The sequence below is a fragment of the Macaca mulatta genome, chromosome 8, assembly GCF_049350105.2.
Source record: "Macaca mulatta isolate MMU2019108-1 chromosome 8, T2T-MMU8v2.0, whole genome shotgun sequence".
Lineage (NCBI taxonomy): Eukaryota > Metazoa > Chordata > Mammalia > Primates > Cercopithecidae > Macaca > Macaca mulatta.
In genome coordinates, this window is record NC_133413.1 from 151,522,778 (window position 1) to 151,546,778 (window position 24,001).

General features: G+C 50.3%; 1 protein-coding gene and 1 long non-coding RNA gene across 19 annotated transcripts in view; one reads left to right on the forward strand and one right to left on the reverse strand.

Annotated features, from left to right (window-relative positions):
* The window catches only part of DENND3 (DENN domain containing 3), a 69,481-nt gene extending 54,615 nt beyond the window's left edge, over nucleotides 1–14,866 (forward strand). For 8 of the 17 annotated variants that reach the window (XM_077944134.1, XM_077944136.1, XM_015146086.3 and 5 more), the window contains 6 exons: nucleotides 4,028–4,167; nucleotides 8,161–8,327; nucleotides 9,407–9,540; nucleotides 11,448–11,566; nucleotides 11,642–11,779; nucleotides 13,149–14,866. In XM_077944134.1, coding sequence (XP_077800260.1) covers nucleotides 4,028–4,167; nucleotides 8,161–8,327; nucleotides 9,407–9,540; nucleotides 11,448–11,566; nucleotides 11,642–11,779; nucleotides 13,149–13,349 — 899 coding nt within the window. In that variant the 3' untranslated portion in view covers nucleotides 13,350–14,866. Of the gene's footprint in view, nucleotides 1–4,027; nucleotides 4,168–8,160; nucleotides 8,387–9,377; nucleotides 9,541–11,447; nucleotides 11,567–11,641; nucleotides 11,780–13,148 lie in introns of all 17 variants that reach the window. The other 9 variants (XM_077944138.1, XM_015146087.3, XM_077944139.1 and 6 more) reach the window with 6 other exon arrangements.
* On the reverse strand, nucleotides 1,823–23,404 carry LOC106999969 (uncharacterized). Of its 2 annotated transcripts, none has more exons than XR_013397470.1 (9): nucleotides 22,560–23,404; nucleotides 18,500–18,612; nucleotides 17,753–18,416; nucleotides 17,033–17,287; nucleotides 16,283–16,373; nucleotides 12,552–12,640; nucleotides 11,234–11,490; nucleotides 4,066–4,156; nucleotides 1,823–2,691 (listed from the first exon to the last, which is right to left on the reverse strand). It is a non-coding gene; the product is annotated as an uncharacterized LOC106999969 (long non-coding RNA). The 2 variants fall into 2 exon arrangements; XR_013397471.1 differs by lacking the exon at nucleotides 17,753–18,416 and having other exon boundaries at nucleotides 22,560–22,680; nucleotides 22,780–23,401.
* Nucleotides 23,405–24,001: the final 597 nt, after the last annotated feature.

Consider the following 24,001-nt stretch of genomic DNA (forward strand, 5'->3'; position numbering starts at 1 on the left):
ATGGTGTGGGATAACAAAGGAATACAGTTCTAGGCAGAAAAGATTTTTATTTTTTATTTTTTGTTTTGTTTTGTTTTGTTTGAGTCGGAGTCTCGCTCTGTCGCCCAGGCTGGAGTGCAGGGGCCAGATCTCAGCTCACTGCAAGCTCCGCCTCCTGGGTTTACACCATTCTCCTGCCTCAGCCTCCCCCGAGTAGCTGGGACTACAGGTGCCTGCCATCACGCCCAGCTAGTTTTGTTTGTTTATATTTTTTAATAGAGACGGGGTTTCACCATGTTAGCCAGGATGGTCTTGATCTCCTGACCTCGTGATCCGCCCATCTCGGCCTCCCAAAGTGCTGGGATTACAGGCTTGAGCCACCGTGCCCGGCTATGTTTTTTATTTTTTTGAGTCAGGGTCTTGCTCTGTTGCCCAGGCTGGAGTGTAGCTGTGCAATCACGGCTCATTGCAGCCTCGACCTCCTGGGTTCAAGTGATCCTCTTGCCTCAGCCTCCTAGGTAGCTGGGACCCCAGGCTCGTGCCACCAAACCCAGGCATGTGCCACCAAAACCAGGTGATTTTAAAAAATTACGGGTTTTTTAAAAACGGACGGGGTTTCGCCATGTTGCCTAGGTTGATCTCGAACTCCTGGGCTCAAGAGATATCTCCCCGCCTTGACATCCCAAGGCGCTGGGATTACGGATGTGAGCCACTGCACTCAGCCCAGAAGGGATTTTTAAAATCGTCACTTTGTTGCATCTGCGTCTGCAGGTGTCAGCCGTAGGCGTCACCGCTTCTCACAGGCCGTGTCTGCGGCTTCACAGAGCACCTGGCTGTTCACACACAGAGCTCATGCTTCAGGTGGGCAGAGAAGCTGTGTGTGAAGCGATTTCCCCATAAGAGAGTTTTTCTCTCTTCACGGGATGCCAAGAAACCCAAGAACGCCATAGACCCTGTCTGAGCAAGCAGGCAGCGTCATCAGGGCCGCCCCGCGTGAGGCCTACCCGATGTGTCTAAGCCGGGCTCTGTGCCGACTTCGCCAGAGATAACTCCACAGATCAAGACACTTAGGCCATGGCATTGGAATGCATGGTATTTTTAGGTCCCGGTTGGTTTCACTGAAATGAAACTCACTCTGGGCTTCCCGTTGTGATGAGCGAGGAGTTCAGGCGGCTTCCCCTCCAGGAGCATCTCAAAGGCCTGCAGAGAGCGTGTAAAGCAGCCGTGGAGAATGGGGAAGCCGCCTTTTCCTGTGGCTGCCAGTTCTGGAAGGGGTGGCCGAGAAGCTGGTAGCCGAGCAGGGCTTTTGCAAGCCTTTTGGGATTACAGGGACAAGAGGTGGTCAGGCCCCATCAAGAAGCGGGAGTCCTGTTACTCCCGTTAGCTTGGGGCTGGGTCTCCGACAGGTTCCAAGGAGTGAGGAGAACCAACCCGCAGGCCGTAAGGCCGCAGGTCAGCCCAGGCTCTGCCCAGGGGGAGCGTGCCCCTCAGGGCAGTGTCTCACCCATCGGAGCAACAGCCCACTGGAATCGCACCCCAGAGAGACCGGGAGGCCTGCCCTTCTGGACTCAGGACGGAGGCAGCTCCCCAGGGCCGGGGGTCGCTTGAATATCCTCGGGGGAAAGGTGAAACCTCGCCCCTTCAGACCGCACCAGGGTCAGGCCCAAGGAGGCTGAAATCTAAATGCGGTGGTAAAAGCAGGCAAATGTGAACAATGAAAGCAAGCAAACTTCTAGGCGACAGGGTAGAAGAATATTTTCATGAGTTTATGGTAAAGAAAAAATTCGTAAATTGTATATAAAAACACTAACCATAAAGGAAAACAGTGTTGAATTTGACTATATTAAAAGCAATGATTTTATTATTTTTATGTTTTCTGAGACAGGGTCTGGCTGTCACCCAGGTGCAGCGGCGCGATCACGCCTCACTGCCACCTCTGCCTCCTGCGCTCCAGCGATCCTCCCCCGTCAGCCTCCTGATTAGCTGGACTACAGCTGCACACCACTTCGCCCAGCCAATTTCTGTATATATATTTTTTTGTAGAGATGGAGTTTTGCCATGTTGCTCAGGCTGGTCTTGAACTCCTGAGCTCGAGCAATCTGCCGGATTTGGCCTCCAAAGTGCTGGGTTACAGGTGTGAGCCACCACAGCTGGCCTAAAGCAATGATTTTAAAAAGAAGACCCTTTTTTTTCCTCCTTTCAAATGAGCTGGTTTAATTCATGGTGATACAGAATTGAGGGGAGAAGACCAAAGAGCGCCCTCTGGCAGGCTTCTGGGCGGCTTTACCTTACATTCACAGCTCAGGTGGGAATGACGGTGAGAAGCCACTAGAGGTGTCACGTGACGTGCCACTGTCAGATTTTTAAAGTTTATTCTTGAACGTGCAACAGGCTCCAGGGCAACGCTCACTCTAGGTGAAGATGGCAAAAGCTGTCCTGGCAGGGATGCAGGTGTTGAAACAGGAGTGGAGTCCAGGCCGCCACCGCCCAGGCACAGGGAGCACGTGCTTTCCGCCAGGGGTCTTAGTTCCAGCTGTGGCTGGGCCTCCCTGCGGCCTGTGCTTTCGGCCCCTTGAGGTTCTGGTCCATTTTGCTTTCTGCTGGAAGCCTCATCATCCCTGTCCCTCTCCTGGGCCTGCTTCTTGGGCTGTCTCGGAGGCTTCTTGCCATCTTCATGGTCGGACACGGTGCCTACGGCCCCTTTACCAGACCCTGCCACAGGAAATGGACAGAAGACACTTCTGAGAGGTTGCAGATGCAAGCTGCAGACTGGGAAGGGTCTTTAAAATGGCTGCTGCTAAAATCATTGTGTTTAATGTAGTCAGATTCACCAGTCTTTTGCTTTATGGTATTTTGATATGTAATTTATGAATACAGCACCATGGAGTCAGTTAGGGGCTCATATCCAGAACACCGGGACAGCTGGCTGGGCGTGCCTGTGGTCCCAGCGAGGCGGGAGGGTGGCCGGAGCCCTGGAGTCAGAGCCTGTGGTTTGCTGTGATCGCACCTGTGAATGCTGCTGCATTCCAGCCTGGGCAACATGGCAAGACCTCGTCTATTAAAAAAATAAATAAATAGGCCGGGCGCGGTGGCTCACGCCTGTAATCCCAGCACTTTGGGAGGCCGAGACGGGTGGATCACGAGGTCAGGAGATTGAGACCATCATGGCTAACACGGTGAAACCCTGTCTCTACTAAAAAAAAAAAAATACAAAAACTAGCTGGGCGAGGTGGCGGGCGCCTGTAGTCCCAGCTACTCGGAGGCTGAGGCAGGAGAATGGCGTGAACCCGGGAGGCAGAGCTTGCAGTGAGCTGAGATCCGGCCACTGCACTCCAGCCTGGGCGACAGAACGAGACTCTGTCTCAAAAAAAAAAAAAAAAAAAAAAAAATAAATAAATAAATAAATAAAGCAAAAATAATAATAACAGTTACAAACTAGGGAGAACGAGACACAGACATTTCCCACAGGAGGGCATGGGGATGGCTAGTTAAAGCCATCAGGCTCATTAGCAATTAGAGAAATGCACTTAAAGCACAATTTAAAAGCCAAAAGCTCCACACCCTTAGAATGGCCAAAATTAAAAAGATGGACACCACCAAGTGTTGAGAAGGATGTGGAGCCCGCAGCATGCGAGGGTGAGGGGGGCGCCATGGCCCCTGCCGCCATCTCTCCAGCTGCCCGCCCTCCCTGCCTCCCTCCCTCTGTGCCCACCTGCTCCTCTTCCGGTTCCCTCTGCCTGGCTGTTTTCTCTAGTGAATGATCACTCAGCCGGCAGCTCCTGGCTTAGCAAAGCTCGCGGGCATTCGGCTCTGCGTCCGCCTGTGGCTCTGCCCCTATCTGTGTGGCCCCCCCACCAGCCAGCTGCCCCCTCTGATTCTGAGCTCCCAGAGGGCAGGGCAGCCTCTGCCTGGGCACATCTTTGTATGTCCAGCACCTAACATGGCTCTTAGGCGGGTCCAAGAGACACCTGAGTAATGGCACCAGTCACCTGGTGCTACAGCAAAAGCGTTCCCTCCGAACAGTTTTGGGCTGCTCTCTCTTCTTTAGGGCATCTTGACCCAGCCGAAAAAGTTGAAGATGCTCACCCCAAGTTATGGTGTGCTCTGAGCGATGGCAAGGTGACTGTGTTCGATGCTTCTTCCTGGACCATCCACCAGCACTCCTTTAAAGTGGGCACTGCAAAAGTGGTGAGTACATGAAGTGTCAGGAAAGAAGCCTCTGGATTCACGTGATTTCTGAAACCTAAGTGTGTTCATCCATATTCGACAGGAGGATACAAACTATTCCACAGCATCACTCAGTTTCTGTAAACAGGGGGTCTTAACTTTTACCTAGTGTTTTTAAATTAAATGTAAGCTTGTACCAACCTTCTACTTAAATGTCCTTATTGAAGGAGAAGATAATGGCTTTGACTTTCTCATCTAAAAGTAGATTTCAGGCCCCCATCTAAAAATAGATTTCGGCCGGGCATGGTGGCTCACGCCTGTAATCCCAGCACTTTGGAAGGCCGAGGTGGGCGGATCACGAGATCAGGAGATCAAGACCATCCTGGCTAACACGGTGAAACCCTGTCTCTACTAAAAAAATACAAAAAATTAGCCGGGCATGGTGGTGGGCGCCTGTAGTCCCAGCTACTCGAGAGGCTGAGGCAGGAGAATGGCGTGAACCCGGGAGGCGGAGCTTGCAGTGAGCCGAAATCGGGCTACTACACTCCAGCTTGGGTGACAGAGCAAGACTCCGTCTCAAAAATAAATAAATAAATAAATAAATAAAGGTAGATTGCAGGGGCTCACACCTGTAATCTCAGCACTTTGGGAGGCTGAGGTGGGTGGATTGCCTTGAGCCCAGGAGTTTGAGACCAGCCTGGGCAACAGAGTGAGATCCCATCTCTACAAAGATTAGCCAGGCATGGTGGAACGTGCCTGTGGTCCCAGTTACTTGGGAAGCTGAGGCGGAAGGATCACTTGAGCCCAGGAGGTCGAGGCTGCAGTGAGCCAGGATTGCGCCACTGCACTCTAGCCTGGGTGACAGAGCCATACCCTGTCTCAAACAAACAATAATAAAAAAATAGATGTCAGTTCTGTGAAGTGGAGCCATTGTGGTCTCTGCCTGCTTATTAGGGGCCTCACATGACCCTTTGGGAACAATTTCCTTTTTTTTTCTTTTTTGAGACAGGATCTTGCTCTGTTGCTCAGGCTGGAGTGCAGTGGTTCAACCACGGCTCACTGCAGCCTCGACCTTCTGGGCTCAAGTGATCCTCCCACCTCAGTCTCCTGAGTAGCTGGGACTACAGGTGCCCGCCACCATGCCTGGCTAATTTTGTATTTTTTGTAGAGATGAGGTTTTGCCATGTTGCCCAGGCTGGGAACAGTGTCTTCCATCCCGTACTGCAGCACTAAGATTCCCATGGACCAGGGCCTTCAAATGAACCTGCAGAGTTTCCTGGGAACCCTGGTGTTTCCTTGTGGCATAGTGGTTACTGGGTCTCTTTTGGACCAAAAGAGGAGACAACTGCCTCTGCAGTGACTTGAGTGTTATCCTGTCCCCCTGTGCCAGGTGGCAGAGACCAGGGCCCAGCAAAACTCAGTGTCCACTCGTCGCACATTGGGCCTTTCATTTAGAGCAAGCTTGTCCAACCTGTGGCCTGCAGGCTGCACGTGGCCCAGGAAGGCTTTGAATGAGGCCCAACACAAATTCGTAAACGTTCTTAAAACATGATAAGCTTTTTTGGCAATCTTTTTCCTTTTAGCTCGTCAGCGATCGTTAATGTGAGTGTATTTTATGTGTGGCCCAAGACAATTCTTCTTCCAGTGTGGCTCAGGGAAGCCAAAAGATTGCATGCCCCCGATTTAAAGCAACTTTGAATTGCTTCTGATAATTTTAAAACAAGTACAACTGTTAATACATTTTTAGTAATGTGTCCTTGGCAGTGCCATGGTGTCGCCTCTTCCATGACTGTGGTATCCTGAGTGTGGAAGCTGGGATTCCGGCCCTGCTCATCCCTCCAGGCCTCCGGCGGCCCCTCCTGCCTCCAGACTATCATTTCTTGGGGATTTTCCCTGTTTGCTTGTCAGAGCTGGAGCTGCCCCTCCCTGCAGATCTGTGTGCACTTCCCTGTTGCCCGAGAGGCTGCCGAGTAGCTCCCCATGCTCTGTGGCCCCACACTCCCCGGCACCGTGGGCTGCGCGCCCTTTGTCCATGTTTCTTCTGTTCTTGCTCACGGATTTGCAGATGATTTTCACATTTAAATTGCATTTTATACTTTTCAAAATATTTTCGCATCTATACTGTCCTCCTATCCAGTGGGTTCACCCTCTGAGCAGCCACCGCATCATGGGATCTGCCGAGAAACGCTCATGCCTTATTCCTCGAGCATGATAGGATTTATTTTTTTTTCCCATGTTTAATGTGAAAAGAACACTCCAATGGAGTATATACCTAAGTATATATTAGGCATTGGTTGGTATCTTTTTTTTTTTTTTGACAGCGTCTCACTCGCATTGCCCATGGTTGGAGTGTAGTGGTGCAGTCACTGCCCACTGCAGCCCTGACCTCCTGGCTTAAGCGATACCCCCGCCTCAGCCTCCCGAATAGCTGGGGTTATAGGTGCGCACCACCACAGCCGGCTAATTTTTGTATTTTGAGTAGAAGTGGGTTTCACCATGCTGCTCAGGCTGGTCTCAAACTCCTGGGCTCAAGCAATCCTCCTGCCTCGGACCCCCAAAGTGCTGGGATTACAGGTGTGAGCCGCTACACTCGGCCGTGGCATCAATTTTGATGGCTGTGCTCCCTTGTCTAAAAATAATGTGGCAATCCATGGTACAGTATGTGCTTGCAAAACTGCTATAAAACAAATACTGTGAATTCAAGTACATACCACCAAGAGGGTGGGACCACTCTGAGATACCTGAATAGCAAACTTTACATGTTAGCAAGGTAATAAGAGATTGCTAAGTCATTTCCCCCCATATTCAAATCATGAGTCTCAGATGATAAATAAGATCCATGATACAGTAAAAATATTGACAAAAGTCTAGTAATGCTTTAGATGAAACAAAAAAAATAGGAAAAATTAGGGAAATTATTTTTCTAAATTTAATTTTTTTCAGCTCATTCTTAGTTACAAGCATGTCAAGCCTGGGCGCAGTGGCTCACGCCTATAATCCCAGCACTTTGCGGGGCCGAAGCAGGAAGATTGCTTGAATCCAGGAGTTGGAGACCAGCCTGGGCAACATGGGGAAACACCATCTCTACTAAAAATGCCAAACATTAGCCAGGCGTGGTGGCGCATGACTCTAGTCCCGGCTACTCGGGGGGCTGAAGCGAGAGAATCGCTTGAGCCCCGGAGGCTGAGGCTGCAGTGAGCCATGATCATGCCACTGCACTCCAGCTTGGGTGACAGAGTGAGATCCTGTTTCAAAAAATTAAAATTTAAATTTAAATTTAAAAATTTCTGATTTCAAAAAGTCCAAACGCAATCATTGTGTTGACTTTGCTTAGCCAGAAACCCTGAGCACACCCTCTAGACCCTGGGAGCACTGCCAGTTCTGCTCGTTCATATATAATCGATCTCATCATTTAGAGAGTCTGTATTTGCAAATTCGACTACCTGCTAATATTTACTTGTAACTCCCAAAACAGATACTCGTGGCATTTTCTTGGCGATCCACAGACATGCACGTGCACAGAGTGGGGAGAAACTTGAGTCGCCCGATGTGTATTTTCTGGGCCAATGGGTGTCCTTTCCTTGGCCTGACTGGTGCCACGGTTTTCACGCGTTTTTGCTTTTTGTTGGTGATTTTGCCATTTCAGATAGCCTCAAGCATCCAGCTCCCTAAGCATGAGGAGGCGTTGGCGTGTCTTGCAGAGAAAATGCATGTGTGAGATGAGCTTGGTTCAGGCCGCAGTGATAGTGCTGGCAGCCGTGGGTTCCGTGTTAATGAGTCAACCATACATAGTCAATGAGGTGTCTGTAAACAGAGCACGCAGAGAACAAGGTTATGCACTGATGGGTGGATGAGAATGTCAGGGCCAGAGGCTCCCAGGACCCTGAGCCGGCGTGTCCCCTAGGAGCAGTGGCTCCATATCTGCTAATTCAGCATTTGCAGTAAATGTATAGAATATGACTTCACCAGTATCGAGACTGACTGATTTCTCACATTCCCGTGGCCTCCCATTAGAACTGCATGGTGATGGCCGACCAGAACCAGGTGTGGGTTGGCTCAGAAGACTCCGTCATCTACATCATCAACGTCCACAGCATGTCCTGCAACAAGCAGCTCACAGACCACTGCTCCAGTGTCACGGACTTGATTGTGCAGGACGGACAGAGGGTACCCAGGTGCAGGTGGGCTCTGCTGGGGAGAAGGGATTGTTTGGCTCATGGGTGGGCAGAGGGTACAGCGGGTAGGGCTCCCAAGGCTTATGCCCACAGGGGCCAGGCAGGGCGTACAGAGTGAAGTGGATCTGGAACGAGGAAAGCTGGGTGGTGTCCTCGGTCCACTTCTGCTCACGGGTGCGGAGAACCCATGAGACCATCGGGGGCCAAGCGTGGTGATGAAGGCTCCACACCTGGCCTTCCTGCTGAGCTTGCTGTGGGCATGGTGGCCTGGGGCAGCCCCAAGAGGGCACAGCCTCCCAGAGGAGCACCAGCCATGGTGTCAGAAGCCTGGACTCGCCTGGGAATCGCCTGCGTGCTCAGTGTTGGCCTTGGGCTGCCGGTTTGTTGCCGTGTCCCACAGTGGGAGCAGTGGTGGACACAGTGGGCGTCTAGGGAGATGGGAGGAGGAGGTGGGGTCTCCTCAAGCAGAGGCCCGTGGTGGGGAAGGTGCTCAAGGCTGCCCACTTGGTCCAGGCAGCCCCAGCCCTGGGGGAGGGGCTCCACTCCCCACTCCTTTTTCCCCTGACTCAGTGTCAGGGGTGCCTGTGTCAGGCCCTGCTGGGGTGGGAAGGGAGGTGCTAGCCTGGAAACAAAGCTGGCTCAGGAGGTGCAAGGGTGGCGCAGGGTGCAGGCTCGAGCCCAGCCCCGCCCCACAGCCACCTGCACCTGCACCTGCAGCCAGCCCATGTCACCTGAGAGCTCTGAGGAGCGTGCTGGCTCCCTGGTCCCTTGTGACGAGGTTCCATTTCAGTTCATGGTCATGTTGTGGTTCTATGACCAACACCTCACTGACCCTGTGGTTTGCGGTAGTGGGAGAGGTGCATGTCCCGAGAAACCCGTCTTTTTCTGCCGAGTCAGTTACATTTGAGCCAAGCCTGGCTGTGGCCGCATTCACAGTATGTTTGCACGTTATTATCATGTTTGCAGGTTATCATGTTGAGCACATTTTCTCTCATGGCGACTTGGTTCTTCCCTGGGTTAAAACTTGCGCAGTGTTTTCAAGGGCCCAAGTTAAAGGTGTGTGGGTGTGTGTTTTGTGCCCCCAGCGAGGTGTACTCATGCAGCATGGACGGCACGGTGCTGGCGTGGAATGTGAGCACACTGCAGGTGACCGGCCGCTTCCAGCTGTCGAGCGGCGGCCTCACGTCCATCAGACTGCACGGCGGCCGCCTGTGGTGCTGTAAGTCCGGCCCCTGCCCTCAGAGCGGGCAGCCTACCTCCCTGCTCTGGGAAAAGGATGCTGAACGAGAGCAGAAAGCCTCCTTCCTTTGCTTCATGCCTTTCCGGTCTTTATTTTAAACTTGGGTTCCCTTTCTGTGGCCACAGAAACCTTTACTCCACCTGCACTGCTGCTCCTGCGGGTTCCCCAGGCCTCCCTCAGCTTTTCCACCCGGTGGCTGATGGGACACCTGCCTTGCCCGGAGGCACCACTGCTCTCCTGCCCCTCACCTTGGCTTTCGCTGTGCCCTGCTCTGGGATTGAAGCTGGCCCAGGTGTCCCCCGGAGTCACGGCTGCTCCTCTTGGGAGGCCTCTGTGTGTGTCATGTCTCCACACCTGGGCAGCTGGCAAGCCCGTGTCCTGTTACCCTCGGCCGCTTGGCACAGAGCTGCAGCCTGGGACTCTCCGTGGACCCAGACTGGGCATTTTGCCAGGGGGTGATGGGAGGAGCAGGTGCTTTGCCTGGTGGCTGTGTCTGCATTTCTGGACACCCCAGAGCACGGAAGTTGCCTGCACTTTGAGGTCTTCCTCGGCGTGTGCCAGATTACATGAGTGACGGCTGGAAATCCATTTTCTTCTTTGTAATGGAAGCATGTTTCACATATAGTAAAGCCTGCCAAAAACTGCTCAGTTTGTTGTGTTTTGACAAACATCTAAACTACATAACCATGAAACAAGTCAAGATATGCAGCGTTTCCATCACAGCTGAAAGCGTCTGCGCCCCTTTCCAGGCCATGCTCCCATTCCAGGGATACAAGTGCTCTTAGTTCTGTCACTCTGAGTTTGATTTTTACAGAACTTTCTATAAATGGGCTCTACAGTATGCCTTCTTCTGTATCTGGCTTTATTCAGTCAGCAGAATGTTTACGGTATTCATCGCTGACGTTCTGAGCATCAATATCAATAGCTCGTTCCTTCTTGCAGGGTCATATTCCATTGTGTGCATATGGAACAACTTGCTCATCCTTCCCCTGCCCCAAGTGGGCACTGGGTTAACTCTGCTTAACTGTTTGAAAAACTGTCAGACTGTTTTCTGAAGTGGCGGCATCAGCTTCCACCCCACCAGCAGTCTCAGGCTTCATTTCTTCACATCCTCACCCAAACTGGTTCTCACCTGTTTTTACTGACACCATCCCAGCGGGAGTGAAGTGGTGTCCTGTGGTTTGGATTTGTGGCTCCCTCACGGCTGATGGTGCTGAGCACTCTGTCATGTGCCCGGTGCCCACTGACGCCTCCTCTGGAACAGTGCCCGTGCAGGCCCCCGCCCACTGTTCCGCTCACTTTCAGGGCCAGTAGCAACGTGGTTGGGTGCAAGCCAGCAATTGTCCTTCTTCACCTCATCTGTTGTTTGTCTTCCTTTCTTGCCCTCTTTTGTATTGAATATTTTTATGTTTAATTTAATCTTCTTATTGTTTTTAAGCATTATATTTTTGTTTTATTTTTCAGTGGTTGCTCTAAGAATTGCAATATGCAACCTTAACCGATCACCCTCCTCCTTAACTAACTATGATACTGCTTCACAGATAGGGTAAGAAGTTTACAACAGTGTCAACTGTGGTAATCCCAATAATATATTCTTTACAATTTTTTGCTTAAGCAGTCAATGATCTTTCAAGAAAATTAAGAAAAATTAAGAAATTGCCCACATATTTACCTTTTCTGGTGACCTTCATTTCTTCTTAAAGACCCAGGTTTCTATCTTGCATTTTTTCCCGGTAGACCTCACCCGTGCGCACCTCAGGCGCCATGTGGCACATGGCGATACCCCTGTCACCACGCTGGAAAGAGCAGTGGGCCCGGCTCTGGTGCTGGCCTCTTACATTGCCAATGGCGCTGCCTAGCCCCATCCTAGCGCCTTCCTTCCGCAGGCACAGGTAACAGCATCATGGTCATGACAACGAATGGATTCCTCTGTCAAGAATTGAAGATTGAAGAGCACTTCAAAGACATCAGTACCTCCTTCCTGGCCTTCCAGCTCCTTCCCGAGGTATCCCAGCAGGGGCTGTGGGCCTAGCATGCGCGTGGCCCGGGCCCACAGCCCACACTGTGCCCTGTGTTTCAGCAGGAGCAGCTGTGGGCGGCCTGTGCAGGACGCAGCGAGGTTTACATCTGGAGCCTGAAGGACCTGGCCCAGCTCCCGCAGAGGGTGCCCCTCAAGGACTGCTCTGAGATCATCTGCATGATCCGGGTGAAAAAGCAGGTAGGGTGGAGGGCCCGCCACCCCCTGCATCCCCTCCAGGTCTCACTTGCCCTGACTGCGTCCCCATGCTCCCGAGAGCCAGCCGCACGCCCTCGTGCCCTCCTGCCTTAGCCTCTCAGGCCCCCCTCCTAATAGGCACGCGCAGGGTTGGCACCAGCGGGCCCACAGGTCACCATGTGCTGGTTTCATGGTGTGGTCCAAGCACTCCACAGTGCATTCCCCCAAACTGGATGGCTTCAAATGACAGAATTTAATTTTCTCACAGTTCTCGAGGCCGGAGGTCCAAAACCAAGGTGTCACCAGAGCTGCTTCCCTTGGGGGTTCGGGGGGAGTGTGCACTCCAGGCCCTTCTCTCCGCCACCCGCTCGTGTGGCCGCCATCCTTGGCGTGCCCTGACTGTGGACGTGGCACTCTAATCTGTGCCTGCGCCACACGGCGCTCTCTCTCCGTGTGTGTGTCTCTTATGGGGATGCTGGTCATACTGGATTAACCACATCTGAACTATCTGCAGACTGTTTCCAAAGAAGCTCACATTCTGAGGTTCAGGGAGGACATGGATTTGGGGGGACACCGTTCAACCCATTAGAGTCTGCCCTCTGGCCCCCCAAATCCACATCTGTCCCACATGCAAAATACACCCCCTCTGTCACTGCATCCCCCGAAGTCCTAGCCCATATGCCAGCATCAGTTCGGAGCCCCAGATCTCCAAGTGAAGCCAGTGCCCTCCGATGTGGGTGAGCTGTGGGCGGGTCCCACCTGGGGCAGAACTCACCTCTCTTCCACGGTGAACCTGCGCAGCTAGAAACAGTCATCTCTTCCCAAAATACAAGGCTGGGCCGGGCAGAGGCTAGACATTCTCATCTGAAAAGGGAGAAATTGGAAGGAAAGCTGGACTTCCAGGCCCCGAGCAAGTCTGAGACATGGTGGGGCGGGGGCGGGAGAGGTGAATTCATTTAGCATTTTCCCCCATAACTTAATTGGGATATAATTGACAAAATTATATATATCTAAGGTATACAAGGTGATATTTCGATATACATTGTGAAACAATCACAAGCTAATTACCGTATCTGTCACGTCACACAGGTGGCGTTTTTTGTTTGGTGAGAACACTTAAGATGCACCCCCAGCACCTTTCCAGCACGCAGTGCAGTCTTGTTCCCTAGAGGCCCCTTGGCCATTAAGTTCTAAGCCTGAGAAAGGTCCTCTGCACCTGCCAGGTGGCCCTGACCCTCAGGCGGCAGAGCCCCTCTCCAGGAAGGCCATAGATTTGGAGGCACACGCGTCCATTCCGGGTAGCCGGTCAAAGCCCTGGCATGCCTGGGAGGGGCTTCTTTCCCCACTGACCACTCCTGTTTCTCCCTGGCAGGTCTGGGTGGGCAGCCGAGGGCTGTGGCAGGGAACACCCAGGGGGAAAATCTACGTGATTGATGCGGAGAGGAAGACCGTGGAGAAGGAGCTGGTGGCGCACACGGACACCGTGAGGACACTGTGCTCGGCCGAGGACAGATACGTGCTGAGTGGGTCGGGCAGGGAGGAGGGGAAGATCGCCATTTGGAAAGGGGAGTAAACATGGCTGAGCCTGCCGAGTGGAACCGTGCCCTATGTGTGGGGACAGGCTGCCCCCTAGAGCCCGCCAGGATCAGAAGCCCAGAGGAGTGGCGGGACAGGGCAGCCCAGGCTCGGCGTGGAGCCCGCTTACCGTGTGGCCAGCCGCAAGACCCATGGCCACGCACCTTCTCTCAGGCCTTCGGGCACCCCGGTTAGACTGCACCAAGGGTGTTTCCTGTTGGGGTGTGTCTCAGGCGGGCAGCTGCATCTTGTTTGTGATAACCTCTACTGGGAGGTTACTTTGTGTGTTGCCTAGAAAGTTCTGGAATCCACAACCAGGGGCTGGCACTGAAGCCAGCAGCTTGGCCGAGTCACAGGTGACCCGTAGCCCTCACGTCTCTGGTTTTACCTTTCCTTACTTCATTCATTCACTCACCCAGTCCTTATGAGTCACCGAGGAACACTGGGCTGGGCACATGACAGTGAGCCGGGGGCCCCGGGACCTCCAGAGAGGCCTGGGAGAAGGGTGGTTCAGGTAACCACTGTGGTCTCTCTCCCATCAGAGAAGGTGGACAGGGCCTACTCAGATGGAGGGGACCACCCTGGGACCAGGTGTTTGAGACAGGGGTTGGGCCAGCTGAGGCAAGCTGTCTTTTTTCCTTTTCTTTTTAGTAAATGTAAAATTTTTATAATAATCCTAGAGACCTTTTTTCTACCAAAGATCACAGACCAGAAAAAGTTGCATCTAAAATACAATGCTCAGGAAACTACACGGGATCAACAGGAAAATACCATCATGTATGAGCTCGTCTTGCAGTGTGCCGTTCAGTTTCCCGGAACTTGCGTGCGCACTGCACATGTGTACGTGCAAGATGCTTTACTGAAAGCAAGATCTTAGCTGTACAGAAATATTTGCAGAAGAGACCCTTCGCACCTTTTTACTGTAATGTTGAGATTTCATTACTTAAATGTTCTATGGAAGGTTCTGGTGTGGTGGTTGGAGCTGGAGGGAGCATCTCAGCACGTGCTGAGGGCGTGGGGCCTGCCCCCTGGGCACCCATCCAAAAGCTGGGCCATGGAGCCCTGGCTTCCCAAGACGCAGCCCCAGAGCTGGCTCATCCTGAGGGTCTCTGGGGGTGTTTGCCAGGCTCCTGGGATGGGCCACTCTCAGAAACTCTGCAGTGCCTCCGGATGGAAAGGTGGGCCTGGTCTCTGGTTGGGTCTGCATTTTGGAGAGTCCACACCATGGACCAGGTTTTCCCCCAAGGCTCAGCTTTGCGTAGCCACTAACTCCTTGGGGCAGTCTGAGAATGTGGGCGGAGCAGAACTGTGTGGCCTCATCCTCCCCCAAGGCTGTGCCTGCAGCGGGAACACCTTTCCACTTTCTAGCTGGGGAGAGGTTGGGTTTTGCTTCTGTAAATACATGAATCCTTATGATAAAAGCCTGTCAGCAATACATGTATACATTATTTAATGCCAGTCCTCATGTAACCTCAGGTATCTTCAGCTTGTGGAGAATAAATTTGGTTTAATAAACACCGATGTCCAGCTTCCTCGCTTCACCCAACAGTGACTGGGGGAAGGTCTTGAAAATGACCCAGGACCATTCTGAACGGGCTCCTTCCTCACTCTAGGCACCGGTCACGTTATTTTAATGCAGATTCTTCAGGTCTTTTCTCCATGGTGATAACTTCCAAGATCTTACTTGACAGGGTGTTGCGTTTTAGGAAATGGTCACTCATATAAAAGAGAAAACAGACGTGAACGAGGTGCTAGCCAGGGAGAACATGTGCTGGGCAGGCCTGGGTTCCACGTTGATTCTGTGTGATGCAAACAGAATCCCGGCCAGTGTTTACTGAAATGGAAAGGGCACTCTGATGCCTTCGATGTTTTTCCCTGTGCTTCGGAGAGATTCCATTAGGAGCGATTTGTCATGGAAAGGCCCCAAATGAGCCGGAATTCATTCAACAGACTGTGATGCCGTCCCTGCCTCTGCTTTAGAAACCTGAATTAAATTGGGGCAAAAAAGTATTTCTCTTGAACCGGAAATATTTTAATAGAATTTAAGTTCTCCTGCCGTATTTCAAACAACAGAAAAGAAAGCTTGCTTTAGGGAGCGGGCACTGTTCACAACGCCAACCAAAAGCTTACCCCAAGTCCCCATCACTGAGGCAGAGGTTGTAGAGACAATCACCTGGTAACATTTCCATGATTTGTTCTTGGAAGATGTGTGTACATCAGCTGTTTTCAAAGGACAGCCCTTAGCATTGGATGTGACTGTAACATCTGAATTGAAAGTGCGTGAATTTTGTCTGCTTCTTGAGGATTGCTTGCACAGATGAAGGGGTGCTTTCTCCGCATGGCTGAGGAGGGCATGGCTGGAGAGTGCGGCAGGGTTGCCTCACTGTCTCTGCTGTCCGCAGCTGTCTGCATGTCTTGGAGCAATACTGTGCCATCCCCCAGAAGGCAAGGCAGAGGCTCACAGACCCAGGGCTGGCTTCTGTCGCCTGCGTTGCTGCCGCTGAGCTGCAGTGTGAGCCGAGGCGTGCATAGGACTGCGAGGAGCTCTGCAGTTATCTGCCCTGGAACCTTGGTGGATTCTTAGAGACACAGCCTGGGGTCACGGGCACGGCAGATGCACTGGGGCCAGTTGGGAGGCCTAGCTGCAGAGCTATCCAGGCCTAGCTGCAGATCCGGCCACAAGCCCTGAATCCCCTGTAAAGCGGGGGTGTTCCTTCTTGCAGGGCCCACATGGAGACCGACGGGGGCACACTGAACACCCAGCTCCCAGGAACATCTCAAAGAATGGGCCATCCTGGCCTGTGTGCTGGGCCCGTGAAAACATTAAGGGAGGAGAAATGAGAATGCGATGGCTCCTGTTGCGGGTTGAATGGCGCCCTCAAAAACATATGTCCATGTCCTGACCCCCGGGACCTGTCAATCTGACCTTACCTAGATAAAGGGTCTTTGCAGATGTAATTAAGGATCTGAAGATGAGCCCCTCCTGGATTCTGGGCGGGCCCTAAATCCAGCGACAAATATCCTAAGGAGGAGAGGAAAAGACACATAAGGAGAGGCCACGTGAAGACAGGGGCAGAGGCAGGAGCGATGCAGCCACAAGCCCAGGATCCTGGAGCCATGGGGAGCTGGAAGAGGCCAGGACGCTTCTTCCCCCGGAGCCTTCAGAGTGGGTGTGGCCCTACCGGCCCCTGGATCTCAGACTTCTGGCCTCCAGAACGGTGAGAAAATAAATGTCAGGTGCATGACCCCCACCGCCACGCCTGTTTGCGGTGTTTGTTCTGGCAGCCACAGGAAACTCTCCCAGCTCGTTTGTTGCCTGTGTGTTGCCCGTGTGCCCCGGGGTCAGGTGTTGTGCCAGGGGCTTTAGGGGCACGGTTGTGTATGACCCTCAGGACCCTGTGGCATGGAGAGGATCACCCCCATTTTACACCCAGGATACTATGGTCCAAGTACTAAGAGCAAAGCGGAGGTTGAGGGCATATACTCCTCCCTCCAAGAAGGTAGGGCTGGCCTTCGGGAGGCCCTCAGAAGCTGCTCTTGCCCTGGCGTGCAGCCTTTCTTTCCGCCAGTGCTCTCACCTTTAACAAGGCACTGGGAGGGGCTGAGGCTGGTGGTCCTGAGATGTGTTAGCCCCTGGCCCATTCAGGGAGGATCCTGGGATGAAGGAGGGGGTAAACTCACCTTACTTTGGTGGTGGAGAAGAGTAAGTCGCACTAGCTCTGCATCTTTCCCTGAGGGCCAAGGGGGCGTATTCTGCGGCTTTAGGTGCTGGGCCAGCAAACCACTGCTGCAGTTCTGCTGGGTCTAGTGGTAGGCATCCGGGGCTAGGGGCTGAGGCCCTGTGTACAGAGGTTGACAGGAGGCTCAAAGGAGATGCAGTAGGACAATGGTGCAGGTAGTGGGGCCTGAGCATCACTGACATCCCCACAGGGATGGCTACAAAATTAAATATTAAAAAAGATTTACCAAAAAAGACAGGAAAGCAGTGACAGAGGAACAAAAAGCCAGATGTGACAAGCAGAAAATAAGTAGCAAGATGGTAGACTTCCACCTAACCATATTGATAATTACATTAAGTGTAAATGGATGCAATACTCCAATTAAAAGGCAGAGGCTGTCAAACTAGATCTAAAAGGAAACCCAACTATAAGTTGTCTATAAGTGACTCACTTTAAATATAAAAACACAAATGAGGTAAGAGTAGAAGGATGAAAAAAGTTTTAGGCTGGATGTGGTGGCTCACACCTATAATCTTAGCACTTTGGGAAGCTGAGGCAGGAGGATCACTTGGGCCCAGGAATTCAGGACCAGCCTGGGTAACACAGTGAGACCCCCATCTCTATAAAAACATTTAAAAATTAGCCGGATGTGGTGGTGTGGACCTGTAGCCCACCTACTCACGGGGCTGAGGTGGGAGGATCGCTTGAGCCTGGGAGGTCAATGCTGCAGTGAACTGTGATCATGTCACTGCACTCAGCCTGGGTGACAGAGTGAGACCCTGTCTGAAAACAAAGAAAAAGAAAAAGTTTTACTATGCCAACAGTAAGTATTAAAAAGCTGGTATGGTTACATTACTGTCAGACAAAACATACTTCATGGTACACTACAAGAAACAAACAGGGAAAGCATAATAATAATAAGGTCAATTCATCAAGAAGATGAATTAACTAATAATAGAGACTTAAGAGTTATGAAGCAAGCATGGTAGAACTATAGGAGAAAACAGGCAAAATCCACAATCATAGAGATTTTAACACTCTTCTCTCAGAAATTGATAGAAAAAGTAAATAGCCGGGCGCGGTGGCTCAAGCCTGTAATCCCAGCACTTTGGGAGGCCGAGACGGGCGGATCACGAGGTCAGGAGATCGAGACCATGCTGGCTAACACGGTGAAACCCCGTCTCCACTAAAAAAAAAAAACTAGCCGGGCGAGGTGGCGGGCGCCTGTAGTCCCAGCTGCTCGGGAGGCTGAGGCAGGAGAATGGCGTGAACCCGGGAGGCGGAGCTTGCAGTGAGCGGAGATCGCGCCACTGCACTCCAGCCTGGGCGATAGAGCGAGACTCCGTCTAAAAAAAAAAAAAAAGAAAAGAAAAAGTAAATAAAAAATTAGCAAGGATATAGATTTAGCAACACTGTCAACCAGCCTGACCTGACATAGAACACTACAGCCAACAACAGAAGAATATCCATTCTTTTCATGTGCACAGGGAACGTTCATCAAGCTGGATCATATGCTGGGATCAAGCTGGATCACATGCTGGGCTATAAAATAAATTTGAAGATTTAAATATTACAGACTATGTTCTCTGACCACACAGAAATGGAATGGGATATCAACAGTGATAATATGCCTAAAAATCCCAAAATTAAAATTTTGTTCGGAAATTAACATACTTCAAAATAACCCATCAGTCAAAGAAGAAACACAAAGGAAATTAGAAAATATTTTGAACTGAATGATAGTGAAAACGCAATATATCAGAATGTGTGGGATGCAGGCCGGGCATAGTGGCGCATGCCTATAATCCTAGCACTTTGGGAGGCCAAGGCAGGAGGACCCCTTGAGCCCAGGAGTTCGAGACCAGCCTGGGCAACACAGGGAGATGCTCTCTCTTCATTTTTAAAGAAGATTAAAAACCAAAATGTATGAGATGTAGCTAAGGAGAACAATTATAACTTTAAATGCCTCTATTAGCAGAAAGGTTTCAAATCAGCTATCTAAATTTTAAGCATAAGAATGTAGAAAATAAATGCATACTTAAACAAAATAAGTAAAGGAAGGTAATAATAAAGACCAAAACTCAATGAAAGGGAACACAATCAGCAAAGGCAAAAGTTGGTTCTCTAATTGATAACCCCTATCAAGGCTGATCAAGAAAAACACACCCATGCACGAATTTCACTCCAATATCAGGAATGAAATGGGATGCAAATCTTACATATGTCACAAAGATATTATGAATAACTAGTTTAGATAAAATATGCAAATTTCTTAAAAATAACTTCATGAAACCAACACAAAGAGGAATAAAATCTGAGGAGTCTTACGTCTATAAAGGCAATTGGTTTGTAGTCAAAAATCTCCCAGAAAGAAGACATCTCCCAGAAAGACGAGCTCTCTAGGCTCAATTGCTTTCGCTAGTTAATTCTAATAAACCCTTAAGTATGGTATAATAGAATTTACAGAAACCCTTTCAGAAGAATAGAAGAGGAGAGAACCCTTCCAAACGCATGTTAGGAGACCAGCATGAACCTATAATTGACAAAGATCTTAAAGGAAAGTAAAATTATAGATCAATTTCCATCAGAAATATAGATGCAAAATTCCTTGGGTATCTACCCAGAGGAAAATAAGTCATGATATGAAAAAGTCACTTGTATGTGCATATTTATAGCGGCACAATTCGCAATTGCAAAAATATGGAACTAGCCCAAATGCCCATCAATCAGCGAGTGGATAAAGAAAATGTGGTGTATTTACATCATGGAATACTACTCAGCCATAAAAAGGAATGAAGTAATGGTATCCACAGCAACCTGGATAGAATTAGAGACCATTATTCTAAGAATGGAGAACATCATATGTTCTCACTGATATGTGGGAGCTAAGCTATGAGGATGCAAAGGCATGAGAATGATACAATGGACTTTAGGGACTCAGAGGGGAATGGTGAGACAGGGGCAAGGGATGAAAGATTACACATTGGGTACAGTGTACACTGCTCAGGTGATGGTACACAAAAATCTCAAATCACCGCCAAGGAACTTATCCATGTAACCAACCACCACCTGTTCCTCAAAAACTTCAATTAAACAACAACAACAAAAGGGCCAGACACGGTGGCTCACGCCTGTAATCCCAGCACTTTGGGAGGCCAAGGTGGGCAGATCACCTGAGGTTAGGAGTTTGAGACTAGCCTGACCAACATGGAGAAGCCCCATCTCTGCTAAAAATACAAAAAAAATTAGCTGGGCATGGTGGTGCATGCCTGTAATCCCAGCTAGTCGGGAGGCTGAGGCAGGAGAACTGCTTGAACCTGGGAGGCAAAGGTTGCAGTGAGCTAAGATTGTGCCATTGCACTCCAGCGTGGGCAACAAGAGTGAAACTCTGTCTCAAAAACCAAACCAAACCAAACCAAACCACAGATGCAACTTTCTTAAACAAAATATTAGCAGATCAAATCCAGCAATATTTTTAAAGGTTAATATATCATGACCAAGTGGGGTTGCAAAATGCAAGGTGAATTTAACATTCAAAATTCAGTCAATGTAACTTAACATATCAGTAGAACAATGGAGAAGAGCAACGATCATCTCGATAGGTGCAGAAAAAAGGAACTTCCTCAAATTGATAAAGGGCATTTACAAGAAACCTACAACAAGCATCATACTTAATGGTGAAAGACTAATTGCCTTCCCCCTAAGAATGGGAACAAGGCAGGGATATTCACTTTCTCCCTTACTATTAACATTGTAGTAGAGATACTAGCCAGGGCAATAGGGGGAAAAAAAGGCATAAAGATTGTACTGGTTCAGCAGAACATGAGGGGCAAAAAAAAGATAATTGTACTGGAAGAGGCAAAGCCGTCTTTATTAGAAGACAGCAAGACCATTTATATAAATCCTAAAGAATCTATTTTAAAAACTAGAATATTTTTCTAGTTTTTTTCTATAAGGTACTGGATACAAGGTCAATATACAATCATTGCATTACTATATTCTAACAGAAAACAACTTGTAAACTTTTAAAATACAGTAACATAAAAGAACACATTCAGTAGAAATAAATTTAATGAATGATATAAAAGACTGAAAACTCAAAAACATTGCTCAGAGAAAATGTTAAAGACCAAAATAAAAGATATACCATTTTCATGGACTGGGAGATTAAATATTTTAAAGATGTTAGTTATCTTCAAATTGACCTGATAGATTCAATTTAATCCCAATCAAAATGGTAACATAATTTTTAAAAAAGAAGTTGCGAATTTGATTATAATATATATGGAAATGCAAAGTAGAATATTTAAGATAACCTTCAAAAAGAAGATCAAGCCAGGTGGGATGGCTCAAGCTAGAAGCCTGGTATACCTTTATGCTTTACCAAAAAGCTGTAGTAATTAAAATAGGGTAGGATTTGACATAAATATAGATAATTAAACCAATGGAACAAAATGTAGGGTCTAGATGCACAAGCATAAAGTCAGCTGACTGTACAAAACAAAAATTCCAAGACAATTCAGTAACGAAAGTCTGCTCAGCAAATGGTGCTGCAACGACTGGATAAATGTATGGAAAAGGGAAGCAGCTCAACACTTATCTCACTACACAGAATTTAACTCAAGGTGGCTCACTGACCTAACTGTAAAGCTAGAAGCTCTAGAAACAAGCATATCCTTGCCACCTTGGTGCAAAGATTTTTCTAGAAAGCACACACAAAAAAAGCTAAACACTAAAGAAAAAATTGATAAATTAGACTTTATCAAAATATATCATTAAGGAAAAAAGAAAATATTTGCAATACTGTATCTGACAAATAATTTTTATCCAAAATATATAAAGAGTTTTTACAAATCAATAACAAGATGAACAGCTCAATTTAAAAATGGGCAAACAAATGGCTCATACCTGTAATCCCAGAACTTTGGGAGGCTGAGCAAGGCAGGAGGACTGCTTGAGCCCAGGAGTTCAAGACCAGCCCAGGCAACATAGGGAAACCCTATTTCTACAAAAAAAAAAAAAAAAAAAAAAAGCAGGGCATGGTGGTGTGCACCTTCAGTCCCAGCTACTCAGGAGGCTGAGGCAGGAAGATGGCCAGAGCCCAGGATGCTTCAGTGAGCCATGATCAAGCTTAGGCACTCCAGCCTGGGTAACAGAGGGAGACCCTGTCTCAAAGAAAAAAAAAAGAAAAAAGAAAAGTCATACCCTAGAATGCTAACAGCTATTAAAGAATGCAGTTGGTCTACATGCAGGAACAAGGAAAGTTTAAGATATTTTGCTAAACAATAAAAAATGTAGATTGCAAAACTCTGCATAGTGGTCCAAATTTCATTAAAAAAAAAAAAATAACAGTAGTGTGGAGACAAACAAAGATGCCTGTAATCCCAGCACTTTGGGAGACCAAGTGTTGAGGCAAGCTGATCATTTGAGGTCAGGAGTTCGAGCCCAGCCTGGCCAAAATAGTGAAACCCCATCTCTACTAAACGTACAAAAATTAGCCGGGTGCAGGAGCCAGTAATCCCAGCTACTTGGGAGGCTGAGGCGGGAGAATCGCTTGAACCTGGGAAGCGGAGGTTGCAGTCACCTGAGATTGTACCATTGCGCTCCAGCCTGGGTGACAAAGTGAGACACCGTCTCAAAAACAAACAAACAAACAAACAAACACACACACACACACAAAAAGACTGCAGGTTGGGAGGCCTGGGGCACCGATTCTCTGTCTTGGCGACTTCTTCTTGCCCTGTGATGGCCGTTGGGCACACAGGGGTCATCCTTGGTGAGCATCCTGGGGAAAGGCCAGGAAAGGGGCGCAGTGCCGGGCGTCCGCTCCTAGCCTGGTCGCTCGGGGGCGCGTTGGCGGGGTGCAGGTCTGGTGCTCGCTCAGGCGGGCCAGGCACCCGCGCCGGGTGAGGCAGCTAGGGGGGCGGAGAAACACACGCCCCTCGCCCCTGCCCCGCCGTCATGGCCGCCCACGACCCGGGGGCGGGGGTCCTCGTGGGGTGCCTATTCCACCTCCCTGCCCACAGGCACTGGGCCCCGGGCGGCCACAGGGGTGCGGGGCTCCCGGTGTCTCGGGCTCCCACTGCTCCAGGCCCGCCCCGGCGGGGAGCGTCTCCGTGGCCACAGTGGTGCGGTGGCCGGGCGTCCCCTGCAGGAAGCTGTTCTCGCTGGCTGCCTCCTCCACCTGGGAGAGAAGCGCCTGGATTTTGGGTCCTGCCGCCCTCCGCGGCCGTGAGCCTCCACCTGTGTTCCCAAAGCCCAGCCCCACTTCTGGGGGCGCGGGGCGTGCCATGGTGGGCGGAGGCTCCCGCGGCCCCTCCCTGCCAGGGAAGGCGGGGCGGGATAGGGCGGGGCTGCGCTTACCGGGAGGACGACGGGGGACGCCGTGGGCTCTCATCAGCCAAGGCGTGGGGCAGGGTCCCGGGCAAAGTCCCAGAGGGCAAGCGGAGTCCCAGAGGGCAAATGGGGTCTTGGCTGCGGAGTCTGGGCAGCCTTGGCTCTCCGCCCTACTCCCATCTGGCCGAAGGACGGCGGCCATCCCTTTAGTCCCCACGACAGGGCGATCAGCCTGCGTTTTGCAGCAGGGCACCCAGGTAACAGCGCCAGACTGGCCCAGTTGGGACTTGTCCCCAGGTCCGGAGGCTCCTGGCTTCCGTGGGCCCCCAACTGCACAGGTCCCATCCAGGAGCCCTGGGGTGACACCCCCCAACTATCAAAGTCCCTCCTCCCTTTCTCCCTAGCCTAAGCAGATCCCTTCTACCCCACACCCCCACCCTGCTGGGACCCCTTCCATGCCCCACAAATCAGAAGAGCCATTGAAGAAAACTCGCTTCCGGATTCAAACCCCAGCTGCCGGGTAACCTGGGGCAAGTCCCCTCCCTTTCATTTCCTTCACTGCCAACTGCCAGCCACAACCCTCAGTGAGGTGCCA